This window comes from Zymoseptoria tritici, chromosome 6 (genome assembly GCF_000219625.1).
Source record: "Zymoseptoria tritici IPO323 chromosome 6, whole genome shotgun sequence".
Lineage (NCBI taxonomy): Eukaryota > Fungi > Ascomycota > Dothideomycetes > Mycosphaerellales > Mycosphaerellaceae > Zymoseptoria > Zymoseptoria tritici.
The window spans coordinates 2,139,595-2,157,675 of record NC_018213.1 but is presented as its reverse complement, the minus strand read 5'-3'; the positions used below and the strand labels follow the sequence as shown (position 1 = coordinate 2,157,675).

Sequence of the window (18,081 nt, the reverse complement as noted above, 5' to 3'; positions counted from 1 at the left end):
TAAAGTATTATTCTATTGCAGAGATATACTTATAATACTACTTCTAGAAGTCCTTATAGTACTTCTAAGTATTTGTTCCTTAGATCTTAATATTACTAATTCTAAGAATCCTTAGGCTATTATAAATGTTTATAGTTATAACAGGCCTATAGGTAGCTGCAATAGTATTATATAGTTCCTTAGCTATCTTCTCTATATCCCTAAAGTTAGGCCTTAGAGATTAGTTAATCCTTTTGCTAATAATCCTATATGTAATTAGGTTATACTTGTGCTAGACTTAGAGAGGAGTTAGTCTTAGTCTACTAGTTAGAATAGGTTCTGTTACTAGAGTGTCCCCTCCTTCTTTTTAGGAAGGAGTTAGAGCCTAAGAGGATAAAATAGTACTCTCCTTAGTTAGTAGAGAGGGATATCTAACTTTAATTCCTAGCTTTAGTTAAGTAGGGCACTAGGGAATGTTATAAAAGATATAGCCTAATACCTCCTTATCTATAAGGGCTGCTTTAAGCATCCTTAACTAGTCTAAGAAGTTGCTTCCCTTTCTTAGGACTTTATTCTCCTTCGCAGTCTTAAACTTATTAGCCTGCATTACGGCTATTATTGTAACTAGCTCTTTCTCAGCTCGCTAGTTAACTATCTAAACAGTATATAGTAAGGTTCTAGTAGCTGCGCTTAGAACAGACAATTCTTCCTTAAGTATGCAGTAATTACGCCGGGCTTATAACCTGTTGTAATTAGACTTAAGCTAAGTAGAAGAAGACCTCTAATTAGCAGGTATATATTGTTATGCAGAGAGAATCTTAAGTGTAAGATTCTTACTTTAGCTATCTGTGTGTAGGAATGCCTTGGCACTAGTTATGTGCACTTCACTAATGGTTAGTCTGATGATCCACAACAGCGCTCTGGTGAAAATGTTCGCTCATCTCTCTTTGACTTTCATCGGCTCCGGTCTCAAGTTCAGTCATCAAATGAGCAACTGCTCAGTCTCAACGTGTTGATTGGCATTACGCTCTTGATTGGCATTATTGGTCTGGCTACCAGGCGTGCCAGCAAGGTCCACGCGGTGACTTCACGACACTTGGAGAGCGACCAAGCCGTGGTTCAAGCTTGAGAAAGTAGACGATGATTGCTCAGCTTGCACCAGGCGCTGAATTGCTCTGCTGATCGATGAGGGTTCGCTGCGAACTGTCCGATCCATCTGTCGGGACGTGCTGCTCTTCGAGATATGCCGGCCGACTCAGCTGTCGAGCATACGAGCATTCGGAGGCCTCGCCTGACCAACAGACGTCAGTAGAAGCCCTTCCTGGCTTCACCGTTTCAATGGTTCGCCTTCGCACAGCGTTGTGGTCGCGATGCGTATCGATGCGGTCAAGACTCTTTTCCGGCCGCGCAGGACACGGAACAGTCCCACCGCCACAAAACATGAAGACCTCCGATTTCGACGACTTCTATCGTCACACCAGCGGACGCTGGCTTTGGGCTGAAGACACTCGTCTCCAAGAGCGATACAAGAGATTCAATGTCCCTGGCTTGAAGCAACTCGCTGCAAGTGCCAGTGGAGCGCGCTCATGCGTCGACATCATCAAGCTCGCGGAGGGAGGATTCAACAAGGTCTTCCGGCTCTCGATGGACAACGGCGCTGTCGTGATTGCAAGGATCCCAAATCCGAACGTTGGTCCAGCATGCAAAGTCATCGCATCCGAGGTCGCGACGATGGACTTTGTAGGATTCGATTTTTGTCTGCCCATTCTTGACTCAAAACTAATGTCACTCGAACAGGTGCGGAATGTCGTTGGAATCCCAGTGCCGAAGGTCCTGGCATGGGACGGCGGAACCTCCAACAGTGCAGAATCCGAATATATCCTGATGGAAGTTGCCACGGGAACACAATTGGACGAAGTGTGGACGGATATGGATCTGAGCGACAAATTCAAGGTGGTGGACGCCCTTGTTGCTGTACAGCAGAAGCTACAATCGATTGCCTTCTCACGGTACAGACGCTCCACTTCTAGAGCTGAGCCTAAAGCTGATATCATGAACTCAGATGCGGGAACCTCTACTTCAAATCGGATGCTTTCGAAGGTTGCTCCGAGGTGGACCTGTCTGCTAACTTGCCATATTCGACAAAGATGTATGCGAAAGATCGCTTCGTCATTGGGCCTGTCGCCGAAAAGGCATTCTGGGAGACCGGAGATGCATCATCGTTCAATGATGACGAAACGATAAGCGAGTAAGAACACAGCAAGAGGAGACTAGTGGAAACCTCTGTATCGACCCATCAAGCACTGATCGGACTCCCGGCCGACCCTCTCCTCCCACCCTCCACGCAAAGCACATATCCCTCTCCTTTCTTCTCCAAATCTCTCCTCCCAGCCTTCGACTCATCCAGCTCCCTCAACTGGCAAACATCGTCCTCATCCGACAAAAACGCATAACTCCTACACTCAGCATTATCCCACATCCTGGTAATCTGCTCGCCCTGATGATCGATATTGCCCACGATAAAGTGCGCAAACGACCCGTGCGATACCACTGCGATATTCTTCTCCGGCCGCTTCCTCAGCCATTCCCGCAATTTCGCCGCTCGGTCGATAAGCGAAGGTGTATCAGGAGTGAAAGCGTCAGAGTTCGAATTCCAGCCTGGGTGCTCCTTGAGGAGCGATGTGTCGATCAAGTCGCCGTAGGCTTCGCGCAGAGTGGGCTCATCCGAGCCTGTGTCCATGGGTTCATCGGAGGTCTCTTCCGCCAAAGGCATCAAAAGGATTTTCTGTCCGCGTTCCACAACGGGTGCGAAGACGATTTGGCAGGTTTGAATGGTGCGTTTGAGAGGGGAGGCCACGAGAAGATCGATCTGTGGACGATGGAGATCAGTCGTCGATCCAGGTATACATGTCGATGAAAATCAAACGTACCTCGTCATGCTGGGTGAATTTCCTGCAAAGCTCTTCACATTGTCCCTTCCCCTTATCCGTCAAGAACGGATCGTGGATTTTCTCGCCCCAGTCGCAGGCGTTCTGTATATTGGGCACTTGTCAGCGATGGTTGGAGCAACGAAAGAAGAAATGTTGACATACGTGGTATCCTTCAGCATGACGGACAAGGTGGATAATGGGAGCCATGCTTTGAGCAGAGGATAGTGCGGTCTTCGATTGTCGACGAAGTCAGAGAGAAGTCTTGTCGGCGGCATGCTCCCCAAATATGTAAATGGCAGACATCCAAGCTAGCCATTACGTAGCAGGTGTGGGCGAACGCAAGCACTCGGTTGGGTTCATCCATCGAAACGGCGTAAGAGTTGGCAAAGTGTAATACGAGATTCAACATCGACCTGCACGGATCGAGCTGAAGAAGCTCTTTCCAAAGGCGCCTTCTCCGCAACCTTCTTCACAAAGTATAGAAGCGACGGCAGAAGTGCCGATTCTGTCGAATCAAGAGCAGGAAGTTGGCGATTACGTCGTATCAAGCCACGTTCTCGAAGGTTTGTCGACGGATCGAGGGTCCAACGGTTTCGAAGTGTAACAATTGGTGGCGCCGTCAGTAGCCGTCTTACTACAACAACGTGGGACCGAACCCTACATTGCGTAACCCGCATCATTCTCCCACTCGTCGGAGTGAAAGTCGACCTTCAGGAACCTTGTTGTTTTAAACGTCAACAGGCGTGAGGGCTTGTGTCTGCCCGAGCAGTGGTATTGTTAGGGCTCTTCAAGACACCTGCCGGCTGAGGACAGTGACGACTGTATGCATGAAACTCTCTGAACCGTTGACCGGCAATCGCCGCGATTCAGAATGATGTTTTTCGTCAAGTCAGCGAGGTGGCACTGGTTATGATGAGGAGGAAGCGTATGTCAGGCTATCGTGGTGGCCAGCTGGGTGACCACATGAGGTATGCATGCATTCTGTGATAGCTATGAGGTTAACCTGGTAGCTAACCACGTCTTCGTGATCATGCGAGCATCAGTCCCGACGAGCGACCTCCCGAAGACACAGATTCAACCTCTATTGGCAGGATTGACCATGCAACGATCAGAGTTGAGCACCGAACTGTCAGGATTGCCCCACCAGGTAGGGAACGGACGGGCTGTGCCAGAGCCTCCCGCAACAGCAAAGGTCAAGACGAAGACCATAACCTGCGCACCACCATCCAGCGCGGCGGACAGAAGATAGTTATAGTCCACGAACCACTTCGAATGACGCTTGCGAACGTAGCCTTGAAAGGTGAACGCTATGATCCAGAACATGCAGAGCGAAGAATTGATGCCCACGAAAAGGTTGCCCGCATACCAGAGGATGATGCAGGGATTGATGTAGCCGAACGCGCGGTTGAGAAAAGATCCCTTCTTGGTGTATTTGGCTCCAAGGTAGAAGGGAACTGGAACGACGAATCCCAGGAGGAAGGCGATGGTCACCCACTGGTATTTTGCGCCAATGCTGTACATTTTCGGAGCGATGGACCACGACACAGCTAGCGTGTTGAATTGTTGCACGCTCTGGCCCGACCAGATGGAGTTGCCTTGTACGGATCTCAGGACGTCGAATTGGTTCTGGACAATGGTCGTCATCATCACAAAATTCATGGCGGACCCGATCAGACAGCCTGAGATCTGCAGCCAGAATGTATGTCTGGGAGGCAAGTGGGCGTACTGGGCGATACGGAGGTCCTTTGCTAACAGTCCGGCCTGGCTACAGCCGTGGCTGGCGTAGGTGGTGAAATAGAGGTTCGCCAAGGGATGAAGGGGGAACAGATATCCCGCGAGCATCTGAGAAATCGGCGTCAAGTTGAAGCCAAAGCCGGTCAGACCCGCGAGGGAGTTGAAGAACAGGGACATGATCCACAGGATAATTGTGGAGAGCAAGAAACCCCACCACGGCAGAGTGGACTTCATGGCATAAAGGCACGCGATACCGGTGACCCATGCTGTGATCAAAACGGCCGCCCACCACCATGAAGGAACCTCTTGGTATCCGTTGCGAACCATGAGCTTGTAGTGAGGATCTATGTCCGGGTTTTCTTGGACTCGTGCCACGCGATCCTCGCATGACTCCTGTCGCTTCCAGAATGATAGTGTCTTGCGGGAAAAGAGTCTGCGAATGTTGCTGGGATGAGCGAAGGCCCATGCGTCCTTAAGGTCGCTGTAGTGCCAGAGGAGCATGTACACGATACCAGCGGTGAATCCTGCATTGGTAGTGATGAGATAAATCAAGTATGTCGCTGTCAACGCCGGCGGCCCTTGTGCGTTGAGCAATTCTTCGTTGACGGTGAAGTCGGCGTTCAAGATCAAACTCTGGTTATATGTCGTGAATTTGGTAGGCGTTGAAGAAGTCGTGTTGAAGAGTTGTTGGGCCATCCATGGAAAATTCTGTGCATTCCAGTGGTTGCTGTAGTAGGTGGTTGGGAAGACAATCCAACATATGGAAATACCTGTCGGCATGTCAGCCTAGTGGAGGATCACGCAGGATTCATGGAAGCTCATACCCAGTACCATGTTAACTGTTGTCTTGAGAGGGTACCAAAGCGGCGATCCATTACCAGCAATATAGGTCCAGTCGAAACAGAAGGATAGAATACCGAGGCCTTCATTGGCGGATGCGCCGCCAAAGATGTTACTGAACACAATACTGTGATTGTTGGCGAGGCAGAAGACCGAGAAGCCAATCATCAGAGGCATGATCCACTGTGGTACAATTTCCCAGCAAAACATCGACAAGAAGGCAATGTACCAGAAACGCATCTTGCGCTTAGTGCCATCATTGCTACCGTGCATGGTCTCTAAAAGTGAATTGACGGGTAAAGCCACGGGCCAGATCATTCGGGTAGGATGAACTTGGGTGCCTCTCATCATGCCAGCGACCCCGAATCCTATGATCTGGGAAGACAAGACGACGAAGATTCCCGCGCCTTTGGAAGGATAGCCACCGTAGAAGAGATCTTGAACAGCGAGGGACTCCGTAGCGAGAGCAGATACAGAAGCAGCAGAAGCCATGATGGCGATGGAAGCATGCTCTTTCTTGGTGAACGGGTGAGGGTTGAGGTAGCGAAGAAAACCCCATCGCGGGATGGCAAAAGCCATGAAGTCTCCCAAGACCTGGCGCGATTGTCAGACGAAGAAGCTGCACTGGGCGGATCCGCACTTACAAAGGCGATAACGGTCAAGAACACCAGCGAGACCCCAACGCTCTGCGGTTTGAAGGAGAAGATTTCTTGCAGCGTAGAGCCAAAGATGGAAAGTCCTGACCCGAGCAAAGCAACACGAAAGGTGAAAGAAGCTTCATCGGGGTCATCCTCAGCAGCAATGATCTTGGTCGTTAGATCCACAGCTGTTTCAACATAGTAGCCATCGTGTTTCTCGGGATCGACCTGTGAGGTGCTGCTCGAGATCTCGTCGTCGGCGATTATATCATCCTGGCTGCCCATTCGACCGTGGGAGCTGTCCGAGCCGAAAGCCGCCTTCTCTCTGCCATCGATGCTGTGAGACATGAAGGGCTGGAAAGGCCGTGTCTGAGCGAGCCAGCTACGCAAAAGAGGCGAGAGTACTCGGACTGAGTGGCGCACAGGGACAGCGACGGAAAGAAGAGACCAACCATGGATTCAACAGCTGTATCAACCAAAGCCCCCTCGAAGGAGAGTCGGTCGACGAGGCTTGCTACATGAGTTTGTGCGAATTCGCATCCCACATTGATTCGTTGCACCAATTCAAAGAGTTTGCAAGGCCGAACCTTGCAAGATCCGGATGAAAGGACGGCCAGAAATGTCGCAGGATATTTTCTTGTGCAGATCGATGGGTGGACCGGGTACAGCTATCGCACACCGCTTCGTCATTCGACTTTCGAGCCACAACAGGCGTTATAAACGTGTTGCTGCTTTGCGTGGCCGAGAAGGTTTCCTCACTGGTCGACAGCTTCGACTTAATCCAAGATTGACGTCCGGCTGCATGCATCGTCAGTAACTCACCGCCAAGCGGAGATCTTCTGAGAATTTATGCACTCATAGATCGTCGCCGACTATTGCAGCGACAACGTGGACCGCTATCATCGACGGAGGCTGCCAACGCGATGGAGCAACGCATGGGGCTGAAACACATCGAAGGCCAGTCGAAGCACGCCCATCCTTGCCCATATGCGAGTCTAGTAAGGGACAATTCGAAAGGAAAAGATGTGAAATCTTGCCGCACATCCGGTGCCGCTGCTGGCTCGCTAGAGCTGTCTGCACAACATCATGTGGTCGGTTCATCAGTCAAAGCACTGAGCAGGCCTTCATCGGTATATTCATTGGCGGCAGGCGTGTATCTTGATCCGGCGGCAGGCGATATTGAACAATAAGCGCGCGAAATGCTCGCGCGATGCGACGGTGGATGTGTCCATCTGGATACGTCGATGAAGACGATGATGTGAAGACGACGATGTCGATGATGTTGATGGTGATGACAATGAGGTCGACGGGAAATAGAAAGAATTACAAGCATTCCAAGCGTTCGCCAAGCCTCACCACCGGAAGTGAATCCTTTCTGTGGGTCTCCTACGACTAAACATCTCGGAACATCATGATCTCCTTTGACCTTCACGCAAAACAGCTAGCGAGCCAGCTGAGGCCATGTTGCTACACCGTCAATTGCATCTTGACATAATTCCCCTCATCGCACAGGCTTCATCTGGGATGGCCCCAGAGGATGCCAACGAGACGACGATGACATTGACAAGCGGTTGGTGGGAAGCGGAGACCATGCTGATTGTGTCCCGGAACGACCTTGAAGAAGCGGCATAGATGGAGCTGGAACGGTGAGATGACACAATTGATTCTTGGCCGTTAATGCATAGGGTATATTTGGAGCAACTCCTTCTGCGAAAGGGTGCGGCCGAGGAGGCAGGCCTTGAAGGCAGAGCTTGAGGGCAAGCAAGCATCGTGATTCGTCGGAGCCAGGTCTGCCGCAATGCGCTCTCTTCCGACCAGTGCTGTCAGACATCTGCTAGTTAGGAAGTATCCTACATTGTCAGGGCGAGCACTCTAACACCACACCTCTCGTGAAGCGCGACCCTTCAAGGAGCAGGACCTTGACAAAACCTCGTTCATTCATGCCTGCCCTTCCCCACCACAAGGGCATAATCTAACTCCAGTAAAGATGCGACCAAGAAGTCTAGATTCCATCAAGGGGGTATATCCAATCCGATCAATTCGGATTCCAGCCCACTCCTGCCCACCCCACACATCCAAGTCTTTCAACCCTGTGCATCACTCTCCTCCTCCTCCAAGCCCAGGACTCCCCTTGTTCATCCATCCAAACCAACTCGCCCGATTCGCATTCTTCTTTGCATTATCCTCATCCTTGGCCTCCTGCACCAAGCGCAACGGCCGGGGTTTACTCCCCATCATCACCGCTCCACTCATGCCCTTGCCGTCCTTGTCCGCGGCTCTCGTATCATTGCCGCTGGACGTCGTACTGCGTGGTGGAGAGCTGGGATTGGAACTCCCCGAGACTAGGGTGGAGACGGACTCGGGGGCGTCGAGCAGCTCGTATGTACCCGGATGGGAGGAGATGCTGGTGCGATTGCTGCTCACGCTCAACATTTTGCTGTCCCGCGGAGCGGAGTTCTCTTTCGTAGTATCGGATACGGTGGGAATTTGGTTTCCTGAAGGAGTGCGATGTTGGGCGAAGAACGAATTCGTCCGGTTTGTTGGCGAGCTCAGACCTGGACTCAGTGGTCCTACTGACTGTGGGCCGGGCCGGTACATGTTGGTCACGACGCTCGCGGCGGGCCAGTCGGAGTTTGCGCGACGGTGACCTCCGCCGCCGCCGCCGCCGCCACCGTTACCACCTGAAGCCATGCGTCGGCCGATGGGCACGGAGGGCGCCGTTTCTGGGTCTTCGTTTGGTTTGGCGACGTCATCCGATGGTCGAGATGTCAGTGAGGGAGGTGGCATCATTTGCTGGGAGGTCGGCCGGGGTCTCTTCGGTGCGATGACGCTTCTTGCGCGTTGAAGTAGGGAGGGTTGCTCGTCCTCTTCTGGTGGAGGAGGCGGCAGCTCCTTGTCCGTATCGGCCTCGGCGTACTTCCGGCTGATCGCGCCAGGACCGGCCATGAGATCAGGAGTCTTGTCGAGAATCTGCTCGAATTGCTCGTGTTGGAGGAGGCGGGAGATGATATTGTTAATATACAGCGTCAGGGCCTTGTTTTGGTCTTTCATGGCGTTGACTTCTGCTCGCAAGCGACGTTCGCGGGCCGTGGTCTCGGAGATGGTCTCGCTGTCGCCTTCTTCGGAGCCAAGTTCGTCGGCGAGGCTGGTGCCGGCATTCTCTCCATCGGCCGGGCTGCGAGACGGTGGCCGAGAGTCAAATGCGCCTGGTCGGAGGAAATCGCCGTTGAGTGTCTTTTCGCTGAGAAGGAGCTGGAACGACTCGTTCTCCTCCATTAAACGAGCATTTTGCATCTTCGTCTCGTAGACTTTGTTTTGCAGTTCTTGCAGGCGACCACCACCCATGTTCTCCATCTCCACCAACTTGATTTGCGCTTCTGCCAATTCGAGTCGCAATGATTCAATGATCTTGTCCTTTTGCATCACCAATTTCGAATTGCTGCGCGAGACCGAGTCACTCCTCTGCATGGAAGACGGCGCGAACTGTCTCTCCGCTTGCTCGATACTCGGTGAACTCGGTGCGCTGCCCTTCCCATGGCTCGTCGATCGTGATGCCATAGGCCGTCGTTCATCGTCCAGTCCGGCGCGCATCTCACGTTGTGCCAAAGCCTCTTTCATTCGCTGAAGTGACTTCTGCATTTCCTCCTCTCGAGTTGCCGCTTCCTCCTTCTCCCTGAGTATCGCCGCACGCTCCGACTCGTAAATCTGCTCCAGCTCGCGACGTGCTCGCACACTCTCCTTCTTGTCATTCTCCAGCTCCTCAATCCGCTCAGTCTGTTCATGCACACTTTCTTCCAGCATGCCTTGCTCTTTCAAAGCTAAGTCCAGCTTGGCCTGTAGATTGGCGGCCTGCTTATCTTTCTCCACAGATGCCAACTCGGCTTGAGTCATCTTCTCCTGCAAGTCCTCCATGCGTGCGAGCAGTTCCGCTTTCGCGTCGTCGTCTGCCGTGGGTGTCTTCCTCGCTGCAGCACGTGCTGAGATTGGTGCACCGTTTCGTACGGAGCGGCTCCGATCCAGGCCGTTCGTGAGAGTGGGTGTGCTGGTCCTTGACGTCGAGGGAGATGGTCTGTTCGAGGAGTCTTTGACAGTCGCATCCTGAGCGGGAGTCCGACGGGCAACACCGGGCTTTTTGTTGGTCGGCGTAGAGGCAGACATGGTAGTGAGGCTGTCGGCTGGTTGCGCCGGGCGCGATAGATCGATGCGATGCGACCGAGATGTATTATCGTATGCAATGTCGCCGGCGCATGTGCAAAAGTCTATGTATAGGCCCGGAAAGAGGCAGTGCGTCTGGCAGAGGATTCGCTCGCTTGGGGATCGACGGAAGGTAGGCAGGGCAGCGACACGATACGAGCTTGGTTGGATTCTCGGGTTGGCGGTGTGAGACGAGGATTGTCCCGGATCTCGCGACGTGGGGATCTCGTGGAGGAACGTGACTTGCGAGTGACAGGTAGGGATGCTCTGATACAATCAACAGGAAGGAAAGGATCGAGGATGTGGAAAAGGGAAGATTGCGCTTCTAGAACGCAAGATCTGTTGGGCAATAGCAGAATCTACAGTATCTCATATCTGGCTAATTGCGGTGGTCTCTGCGCGCGGTGCTCCCCTCTCCACATTCATCTCCCTCTCTCTGTACTAGTAGTCCCTCCGCATGTGATTGCTGAGGTGATGGCCCGCAACGGTTGTTGTCCACGAATACAACGGCGAATCTCAACCGCGGTCGAGTGGTCGAGTCAACGTATTGTCCCGTTCTGGACGTCGCCATATCAACCTGAGTTAACACTCTTCTCCTACATGGTGAGTACGCTGTGTTCATATACAAGCAGATGCTCACAATAATGTGGGTCGTAAAAAGGAGTTGGTCTGTAAGGGTCCGACAACCCAAATTGATGCCTCAGGCACTATAAAATCTGAACCTCATGTGAAGCCGATGCGGAGAGCTCAGTAGAATTTATGTGATCAGCGAAGAGGCTGCTCTCACCAACATATTCGCCCGTCGCCCGCCATGGACCTCCGCACATATGTTTCCGATCACCTGATCAAGCTGGTCGGAGCCAGCGAGGACATCATGGTCGACTTTGTCGTACAGACTGCCCGCAGCGCAAAGTCGTCCTCAGCCCTGAACGACAAGCTGTCGAGCATGATTGAGTCTAACGATGCAGACTTGCGACAGTTCAGCGACGCCTTGTACTCTCGAATCACCAAACCTTCATCGAATGGAACATCGACAGCAAAATCCGATAAGCCGAAACAGCCCAGGAAGAAGTATGCGCTGGTGGAGATGGAAGTGGAAGAAGAGGCACCGCCGCCTCCAAAGGAGGAGACAAAGAGGAGTAGTGAGACAGATCGGAAGTTGAGGCATCGTTCGGATAAGGAGAGGCGGCGATCACGGAGTAGAGAACGTCGCGGCAAAAAGCTCAGACCACGGGATGATGGCGACTTTGACGATCGTTGGGGTGATGAGGAGTATGAGGAGGACGAGGCTGAGGAGTTTCCTTCGCCACCAGCTAAGCGTGCGCGATTTGAAGATGGTTCAGCATCTCCACGAAGAGAAAAGGACACTCCAGAGCAGGAGCCGGAGGATGAGGAGGAGCGAGATCGCAAAGAACGAAAGGCCTTCGAGGAGCGACTCAAGAATAAGGATGCTGGGAACACGAAAAAATTGGTCGAGGACAAATCGTCCAAGCGAGAGCTGGCAGATGCGGAACGTCGTGCTCAGGCAGGAAAGCTGAACGAGCAGGAGATGAAAGACCTACGATTGCGATCACGACAAGATTACCTCAAGAAGCGCTCAGCTCAGGAGTTGGCATTGCTACGAAAGCAGGTTGCGGAAGAGGCTGAGGAGGAGCGAAACAACTCAGCGCTTTCACAAGCGGAAAAGGATGAGTTCGCAAGGAACCGTGAAGCCCTGCGACTGGCCGAGGAGCGTGAGAATATCGACGACCATTTCGATGGCTATGCTATGCCGGACGACTACATCACGGAGAAGGGCAAGTTGGACGTCAAGAAGAAGTCAGATGCGCTCTACAGCCGGTATGTGGAGCGGGACGACCAGGGCAGAGAGCGCTACGTGACAGAGCATGAAGAATGGGAGAGGGAGCAACTGGCGAAGACGAAAGCCCAGATCATCGTCGCTGATCGATCAAACGAGCAAGAGTACGAGTACGTTGTCGATCCGGAACAGCAAATCAAGTGGGTCACGGATGCGACCTTGAAGGGCGGGTTGACAGAGATGAAGACACAGGAAGAACGACTTCTCGCTCAACAAATGCTTGCGGCAGAGCGAAAAGCGAAGACCATTGAAGAGAAGCGGAAAACACTGCCAGTCTACCAGTACCGGCAGCAATTTCTCGACGCCGTCAAGGAATACCAAATTCTGATAATCGTCGGGGAAACCGGCAGTGGCAAGACTACCCAGCTTCCTCAATTTCTCTACGAGGAAGGCTACTGCAAGGATGGAATGAAAGTCGGCTGTACCCAGCCACGTCGTGTCGCTGCGATGAGTGTCGCCGCTCGTGTGGCGGAAGAAGTGGGTGTCAAACTCGGGAATGAAGTCGGATATGCGATTCGTTTTGAGGATGCCACGTCTGACAAGACCGCTCTCAAGTACATGACCGATGGTATGCTGCTGCGTGAATTCTTGACAGAGCCAGATCTCGGCGGCTATAGCGCTTTGATGATCGATGAAGCTCACGAGCGGACTTTGCACACTGATATCCTGTTCGGTCTGGTCAAGGACATCGCTCGCGGACGGCCGGATCTCAAATTGCTCATCTCTTCTGCGACCTTGGATGCCCAGAAATTCAGTCAATTCTTTGACGATGCACCAATCTTGAACATCCCTGGTCGAACTTACGATGTCGAGATGAATTACTCCCTGCAACCGGAAGCTAACTACCTCTCTGCGGCGATCACGACCGTCTTCCAGATCCACCTCTCCCAGCCAATGCCTGGCGATATTCTCGTCTTTCTCACAGGTCAAGACGAGATTGAGCAAGCGGAACAGTCACTTCAAGAAACCGCTCGCAAGCTCGGATCCGCGGCGCCTGAACTCATGATATGTCCCATCTATGCCAACCTTCCCACCGACCTCCAACAACGCATTTTCGACCCCACTCCGCCGAAAGTACGGAAAGTCGTCCTGGCGACCAACATTGCCGAAACTTCTCTTACCATTGACAACATTGTCTACGTGATCGACCCAGGCTACGTCAAAGAAAATCGCTACACCCCAGCAACCAACATGGAATCCCTCGTCGCAGTCCCCATATCCCGCGCCTCCGCCAATCAACGCGCAGGTCGCGCTGGTCGAACAGGTCCCGGGAAATGCTTCCGTCTGTACACCAAATGGGCCTACTACAACGACCTTCCGGCCAACACCACCCCAGAAATCCAACGCACAAACCTCAACTCCATCGTCCTCCTGCTGAAATCTCTCGGCATCAACGACCTTATCAACTTCGACTTCATGGACCCTCCGGCACCCGACATGCTCATCCGCTCCCTCGAACAGCTCTACGCTCTTGGCGCGCTGAACGACAAGGGCGAACTTACCAAGATCGGCCGACAGATGGCCGAGTTCCCAACTGACCCTATGCTCGCCAAAGCCGTGCTCGCGGCAGACAAGGAAGGTTGCGTCGAAGAAGTGCTCTCCATCATCGCCATGCTCGCCGAGGCGTCCGCGCTATTCTACCGCCCAAAGGACAAGAAACTGCAAGCCGACGCCGCGCGTGCACGATTCACCGTCAAAGAAGGAGGCGACCATCTCACGTACCTCAATATCTGGAATCAATGGGTCGACGCAGACTTCAGCTTCGTCTGGGCGCGGGAGAATTTCCTCCAACAACGCTCCCTCACCCGCGCGAGAGATGTGCGCGACCAACTCGCCAAACTCTGCGACCGCGTGGAAGTCTCGCTCTCCTCCTGCGGCGCCTCCAACCTCCCTCCGATTCAGAAATCCATCACAGCGGGTTTCTTTCCCAATGCTGCGAGACTTAGCTCGGGAGGAGACACGTACCGCACGGTCAAGAACGGATTGACGGTGCACATCCATCCCAGTTCAGTGTTGATGGATGTCAGACCGAAGTGGGTGATATTCCACGAATTGGTGTTGACGAGTAAGGAGTTTATGAGGAGTTGTCTGCCGTTGAAGCCGGAGTGGTTGATAGAGGTGGCGCCGCATTATTATAAGAATAAAGAGGTTGAAGCGATGGGGGTGGATAGGAAGATGCCGAAGATCTAGACGGATGTGGTGGAAGGGTATACAGGGAAGAACGAGACTTTTGCTGCAGCTCGAGTAGATATCTCGTCGCACCACAATTCTCCCACGCAGTCTATATGAATCACATTACGCCTGCACTTCATGCCGTCATATCATCCCTCTTACCGTAGTCCCACCTCTCTCTTGCCCTTGAACCCCAGCTCGAAGGATCACCGCAAGGATTTTACGAAGTGATAAATCAGCCATTACAAATCAACTGCCTGTGCCGTAACACTACATATCCAATTGTTGTGGATCATCAGACTGACCATTAGTAAAGTGCACGTGACTAGTGCCAAGGCATTCCTACACACAGATAGCTAAAGTAAGAATCTTACACTTAAGATTCTCTCTGCATAATAATATATACTGTGAGGGGGGAACTTCCAAAGGTTCCGATCTCCCGCGGATAGTAGCAGTGCGGACGTATAGAGTAGCATAGGGGGCAAAAAGGGCGGTAAACTGTACAATTAGAGTAAAAGGTATAGGGGCAAAAGAGGTAGTATTAAGTGCTCTGTACTATTGGGCCTTATATGCGTGTCTAAGGTCCTTCCGGAGGTCGATGTCTTAATAATCCTTCGACCTGCCTACGAAGCTAAAGCTAGATATAGACCGCACGTGACAGTGCGATATTCCCTACTACATCCGTCCCCCTCCTGTAGTGTCTAACCTAGACACTGCAAGAACCTAAACTATACTATTGTGCACGCTTATAGCGTAAAAACCCTCCAGATCTAGCACTAGCGTCGTCCTTTTTAACTTGTTGCTAACGTAGACTGTCCCTATCCTCGGGCTTTGCACCTACTACGCATGTCTATCGTATGCATCGCATCTAAAACAAAAGAAACAAAACAAAAGAAACAACAAAAAGAAAAAAGAACCTTAAAACAAGCGCTAGTGCAGAAAACAGCCGCTCCTTATGTCCTGTTCGCACTAAATGTTTCCTAGACCCGATGCGGATTTTAGTCTAGGAAACATTATAAACCTATCGCTAAGTACTATCCTCCTACTGCATGTCGCGTCTAGGTACGCGCTTGCTATCCTTGCCGATAAGTAAGTCGGGGACTTCCTAGGGTACTACGATATTCGTATCTCCCTGCCTAAGTAGCTTACGTTCCCTATCGTCTGCATCGTTAGGAGCGACTTTAGCTAGTAGAGGTTAGTGCTTCTAGAAGTCGGTCGGGTGCTTGTCCTTAGCGTTATAGTACGATCGGTTACCGAATGTATTCCTCTCCGCGTACTTAATGTCCTTATAGTTTGCCTTTACTCGAGCTACAGTCGCATCTCGCTGCTTCTTAATCTATGCCCTTAGATCGACAATATTAAGGCGGATAAGCTTCTCTAATTCGACGACGACTCTAGGGCTCTCTTACTTCTCGTAAGCAACAAGTGCAGTAGCGATGTAGTTGTTAGGTATTAAAGACATAGACGTAGGGAAGGCGTAAGGAATCTTGCTGTACTTGTTAATAAGCCCGGAGGGTATCTTCTCGGGGGCGGTTAGGTCTATGTAAGCTTTGCGCAGTATCTCCTAGTTACTAGCTTCGGCACATTCGAGAGAACTATCTGTATGCATAGCTACGAACTAGGGAAGAATCGTTCGACGTTCGGTTTCGGCCTTGGTGTCGACACTATGTAGCAGATGCGGAACCGTAATGCGAACATTAAATGCCTTGTAAGGAACGTATTCCTACTTAAGCTTATAGCGATCTAGGAAGTGTTGCGGCAGCACCGTATTATCGATCTTCTGCACTACTCCGTCTGCGCAGTTGTTAGCCCTTATCTACTAGTACTATTCCTAAAAGATCTCCTTCTCGTGCATCCTCTTAACGAGCACCGTGTAGTCCTTCTTGCCCTCGTCTGTTAAGGAGACCGTGCCTTGAATCTAGTTAATACCGCGATTCTCCTCGACTATGCGGCTGACCGTAAGGTCGATGTGCTTGAAGGTAGTGTTGTCGCCCTTCTTAGTGCTTTTAGCGTAGTATAGGTATAATACTAGCCGGTGCTTATAGTTACCTCGCAGAAGAACATAGAGCAGCTAGTATAAAATGTCCTGGCGGATAAGCTGCTAGATCTGGGAGTAGCACATCGTGCGAAGCTATCCGTAGTTAGGCTAGCTATTAATTTCGCGCTAATGCCACAAGTACATATCTATCTCCTTATTAATAATCTTGTAAAGGGCCTTGTCCTGTCCGATCTACGCAAAGAGGGGAATGTTAAGCGTGCTATTTCTCTTAAACTCGTTCTCCTAACCGGCTGTTAAGTACATTGCTTGGCGAGCCTTGTTAAAGAAGCCGTTAAAGTTGAGCTAGCCGAGTTCTCTGCGTAGGACGTTATTGTCGAAGCGGTAAGGCCTAAGGAAGTCCGATAGTCGAGACGGACGAGCATCCTTAAACTACATCTTGTACGTCTTAGAACCTGTCTTTAGCTAGCTAAGCTTATATATATCGTACTTAAGGGTAGTAAGTTTAAAGAGCGTGTTGTTCTTTGCTATTACATTCCCGGTCTTTACCTTAATTCCGAAGTACCGAAGCAGGTCCCTCGCATAATTGTAGCATAGGAACGTGCACTTATCCTTTGGCTTCGTACTGTCCGGATACAGCAGCTGCAGGCATCGAAACAGCTAGTTCGGGGTAGCAAGACGTTACGAAAGCGGAAGCCTCCTAAGGCTATTAATCGTAGCGATAATTTAAGGTAAGGCGTTCTTGTAGTTATAGGTCGTGTTCGTAGGTTCCGTAATAGGCATGCCGAGAGCGATCTGTGTTTTAGTTACTGCCTAACTTACCGAGCGAGCCCTTCCCGTAGTGCGAACAATAGGACTCGCGTAGATACTCCCTCCGAGACTAGGGCTAGAAATGGATCTGCCGGAGTAGGGTGTTTGGGGGCGGCCGGAGCTACTCTCGGAAGGGGTACCGCGTATAGGAAGACTAACGAGATTAGCTAGCTTTTCCTTAGTTTTGGACCTTGTGCTTATAGCGGGAGGTGCTTCGATCTGCTTCTAAGTGTTGGATCTAGACGCAATTTCCTTCTCCTTTCCCTTAGGCTTGTAGGGTACTATCTACCTACGACTATCTATATGCCGGTTGTACGTGTTGCGCATAATGTTAATCTGCTCCTGTGTAGGGCGATCGATTCCTCCTAGTTTAGCGACTATAAAGAAGTCCTTAGTAGTGTACTTAGTCCCTCTCGGATCTACATGTCCCTGTCTAGCGCCCTAACTGTACTGACGAATGTATTCTCGTGAAACAAGTATAGCTACTATCGTACCCTTATCGGACTACGTCTTGTACTTCGAAGACAGCTTTCGAATCTCTTTTGCTATGTTCTCGGATTTGTACATGTATTGCCTTAGTTCCGGGTTTGCATCTATTACGTCCTGTCCCTATTCTTTTGTAAGGGCGTCGTAAATGCCCTTCTTGCGGTTGCGGGTCCTCCTGCTATCTATAGCTGCCGCTACTAGCCTCGGATAAGCAGCTGCAATGCTGTCTTGTCTAGTAATCCTCCCGGTTCCTAAGGTAATAGGGACCCGGTTTATCCGCACGAAATCCTATATGCCTGCTACAAACTCTGCTGCTTTTTCTAATCCTAATTCTAAGGTATTAACGATGTCTGACACTACTCGCTCGCGGTCCGCGTCTAGCATGCTCTTAAGGAGATCCTCGAGTTTTCCTAGCTCTCTAGTGTTCTACGCAGTCGAGAAGGC

General features: G+C 51.3%; 5 protein-coding genes across 5 annotated transcripts; 2 read left to right on the top strand and 3 right to left on the bottom strand.

Annotated features, from left to right (window-relative positions):
* Positions 1–1,443: 1,443 nt before the first annotated feature.
* Positions 1,444–1,959, top strand: MYCGRDRAFT_28873 (uncharacterized protein; the record flags this gene model as incomplete). The annotated part of the gene is made up of 2 exons (XM_003851691.1): positions 1,444–1,719; positions 1,777–1,959. Coding segments are annotated over 2 exons (459 nt in total), but the record flags the coding sequence as incomplete, so codon positions are not given.
* A 316-nt stretch (positions 1,960–2,275) lies between these two features.
* MYCGRDRAFT_43817 (uncharacterized protein) lies at positions 2,276–3,116 on the bottom strand (the record flags this gene model as incomplete). The annotated part of the gene is made up of 3 exons (XM_003851568.1): positions 2,276–2,848; positions 2,910–3,011; positions 3,072–3,116. 3 exons carry the CDS (start codon positions 3,114–3,116, stop codon positions 2,276–2,278), a joined length of 720 nt encoding a protein of 239 aa, XP_003851616.1.
* An 867-nt stretch (positions 3,117–3,983) lies between these two features.
* Positions 3,984–6,406, bottom strand: MgOPT3 (oligopeptide transporter; the record flags this gene model as incomplete). The annotated part of the gene is made up of 3 exons (XM_003851567.1): positions 3,984–5,413; positions 5,468–6,077; positions 6,128–6,406. 3 exons carry the CDS (start codon positions 6,404–6,406, stop codon positions 3,984–3,986), a joined length of 2,319 nt encoding a protein of 772 aa, XP_003851615.1.
* A 1,833-nt stretch (positions 6,407–8,239) lies between these two features.
* Positions 8,240–10,150, bottom strand: MYCGRDRAFT_22003 (uncharacterized protein; the record flags this gene model as incomplete). Its single annotated transcript, XM_003851566.1, has 2 exons — positions 8,240–8,497; positions 8,600–10,150. Coding segments are annotated over 2 exons (1,809 nt in total), but the record flags the coding sequence as incomplete, so codon positions are not given.
* Positions 10,151–11,126: 976 nt separating this feature from the next.
* On the top strand, positions 11,127–14,363 carry MYCGRDRAFT_94085 (uncharacterized protein; the record flags this gene model as incomplete). Its single annotated transcript, XM_003851692.1, has 2 exons — positions 11,127–12,506; positions 13,635–14,363. 2 exons carry the CDS (start codon positions 11,127–11,129, stop codon positions 14,361–14,363), a joined length of 2,109 nt encoding a protein of 702 aa, XP_003851740.1.
* Between the last annotated feature and the right edge of the window lie 3,718 nt (positions 14,364–18,081).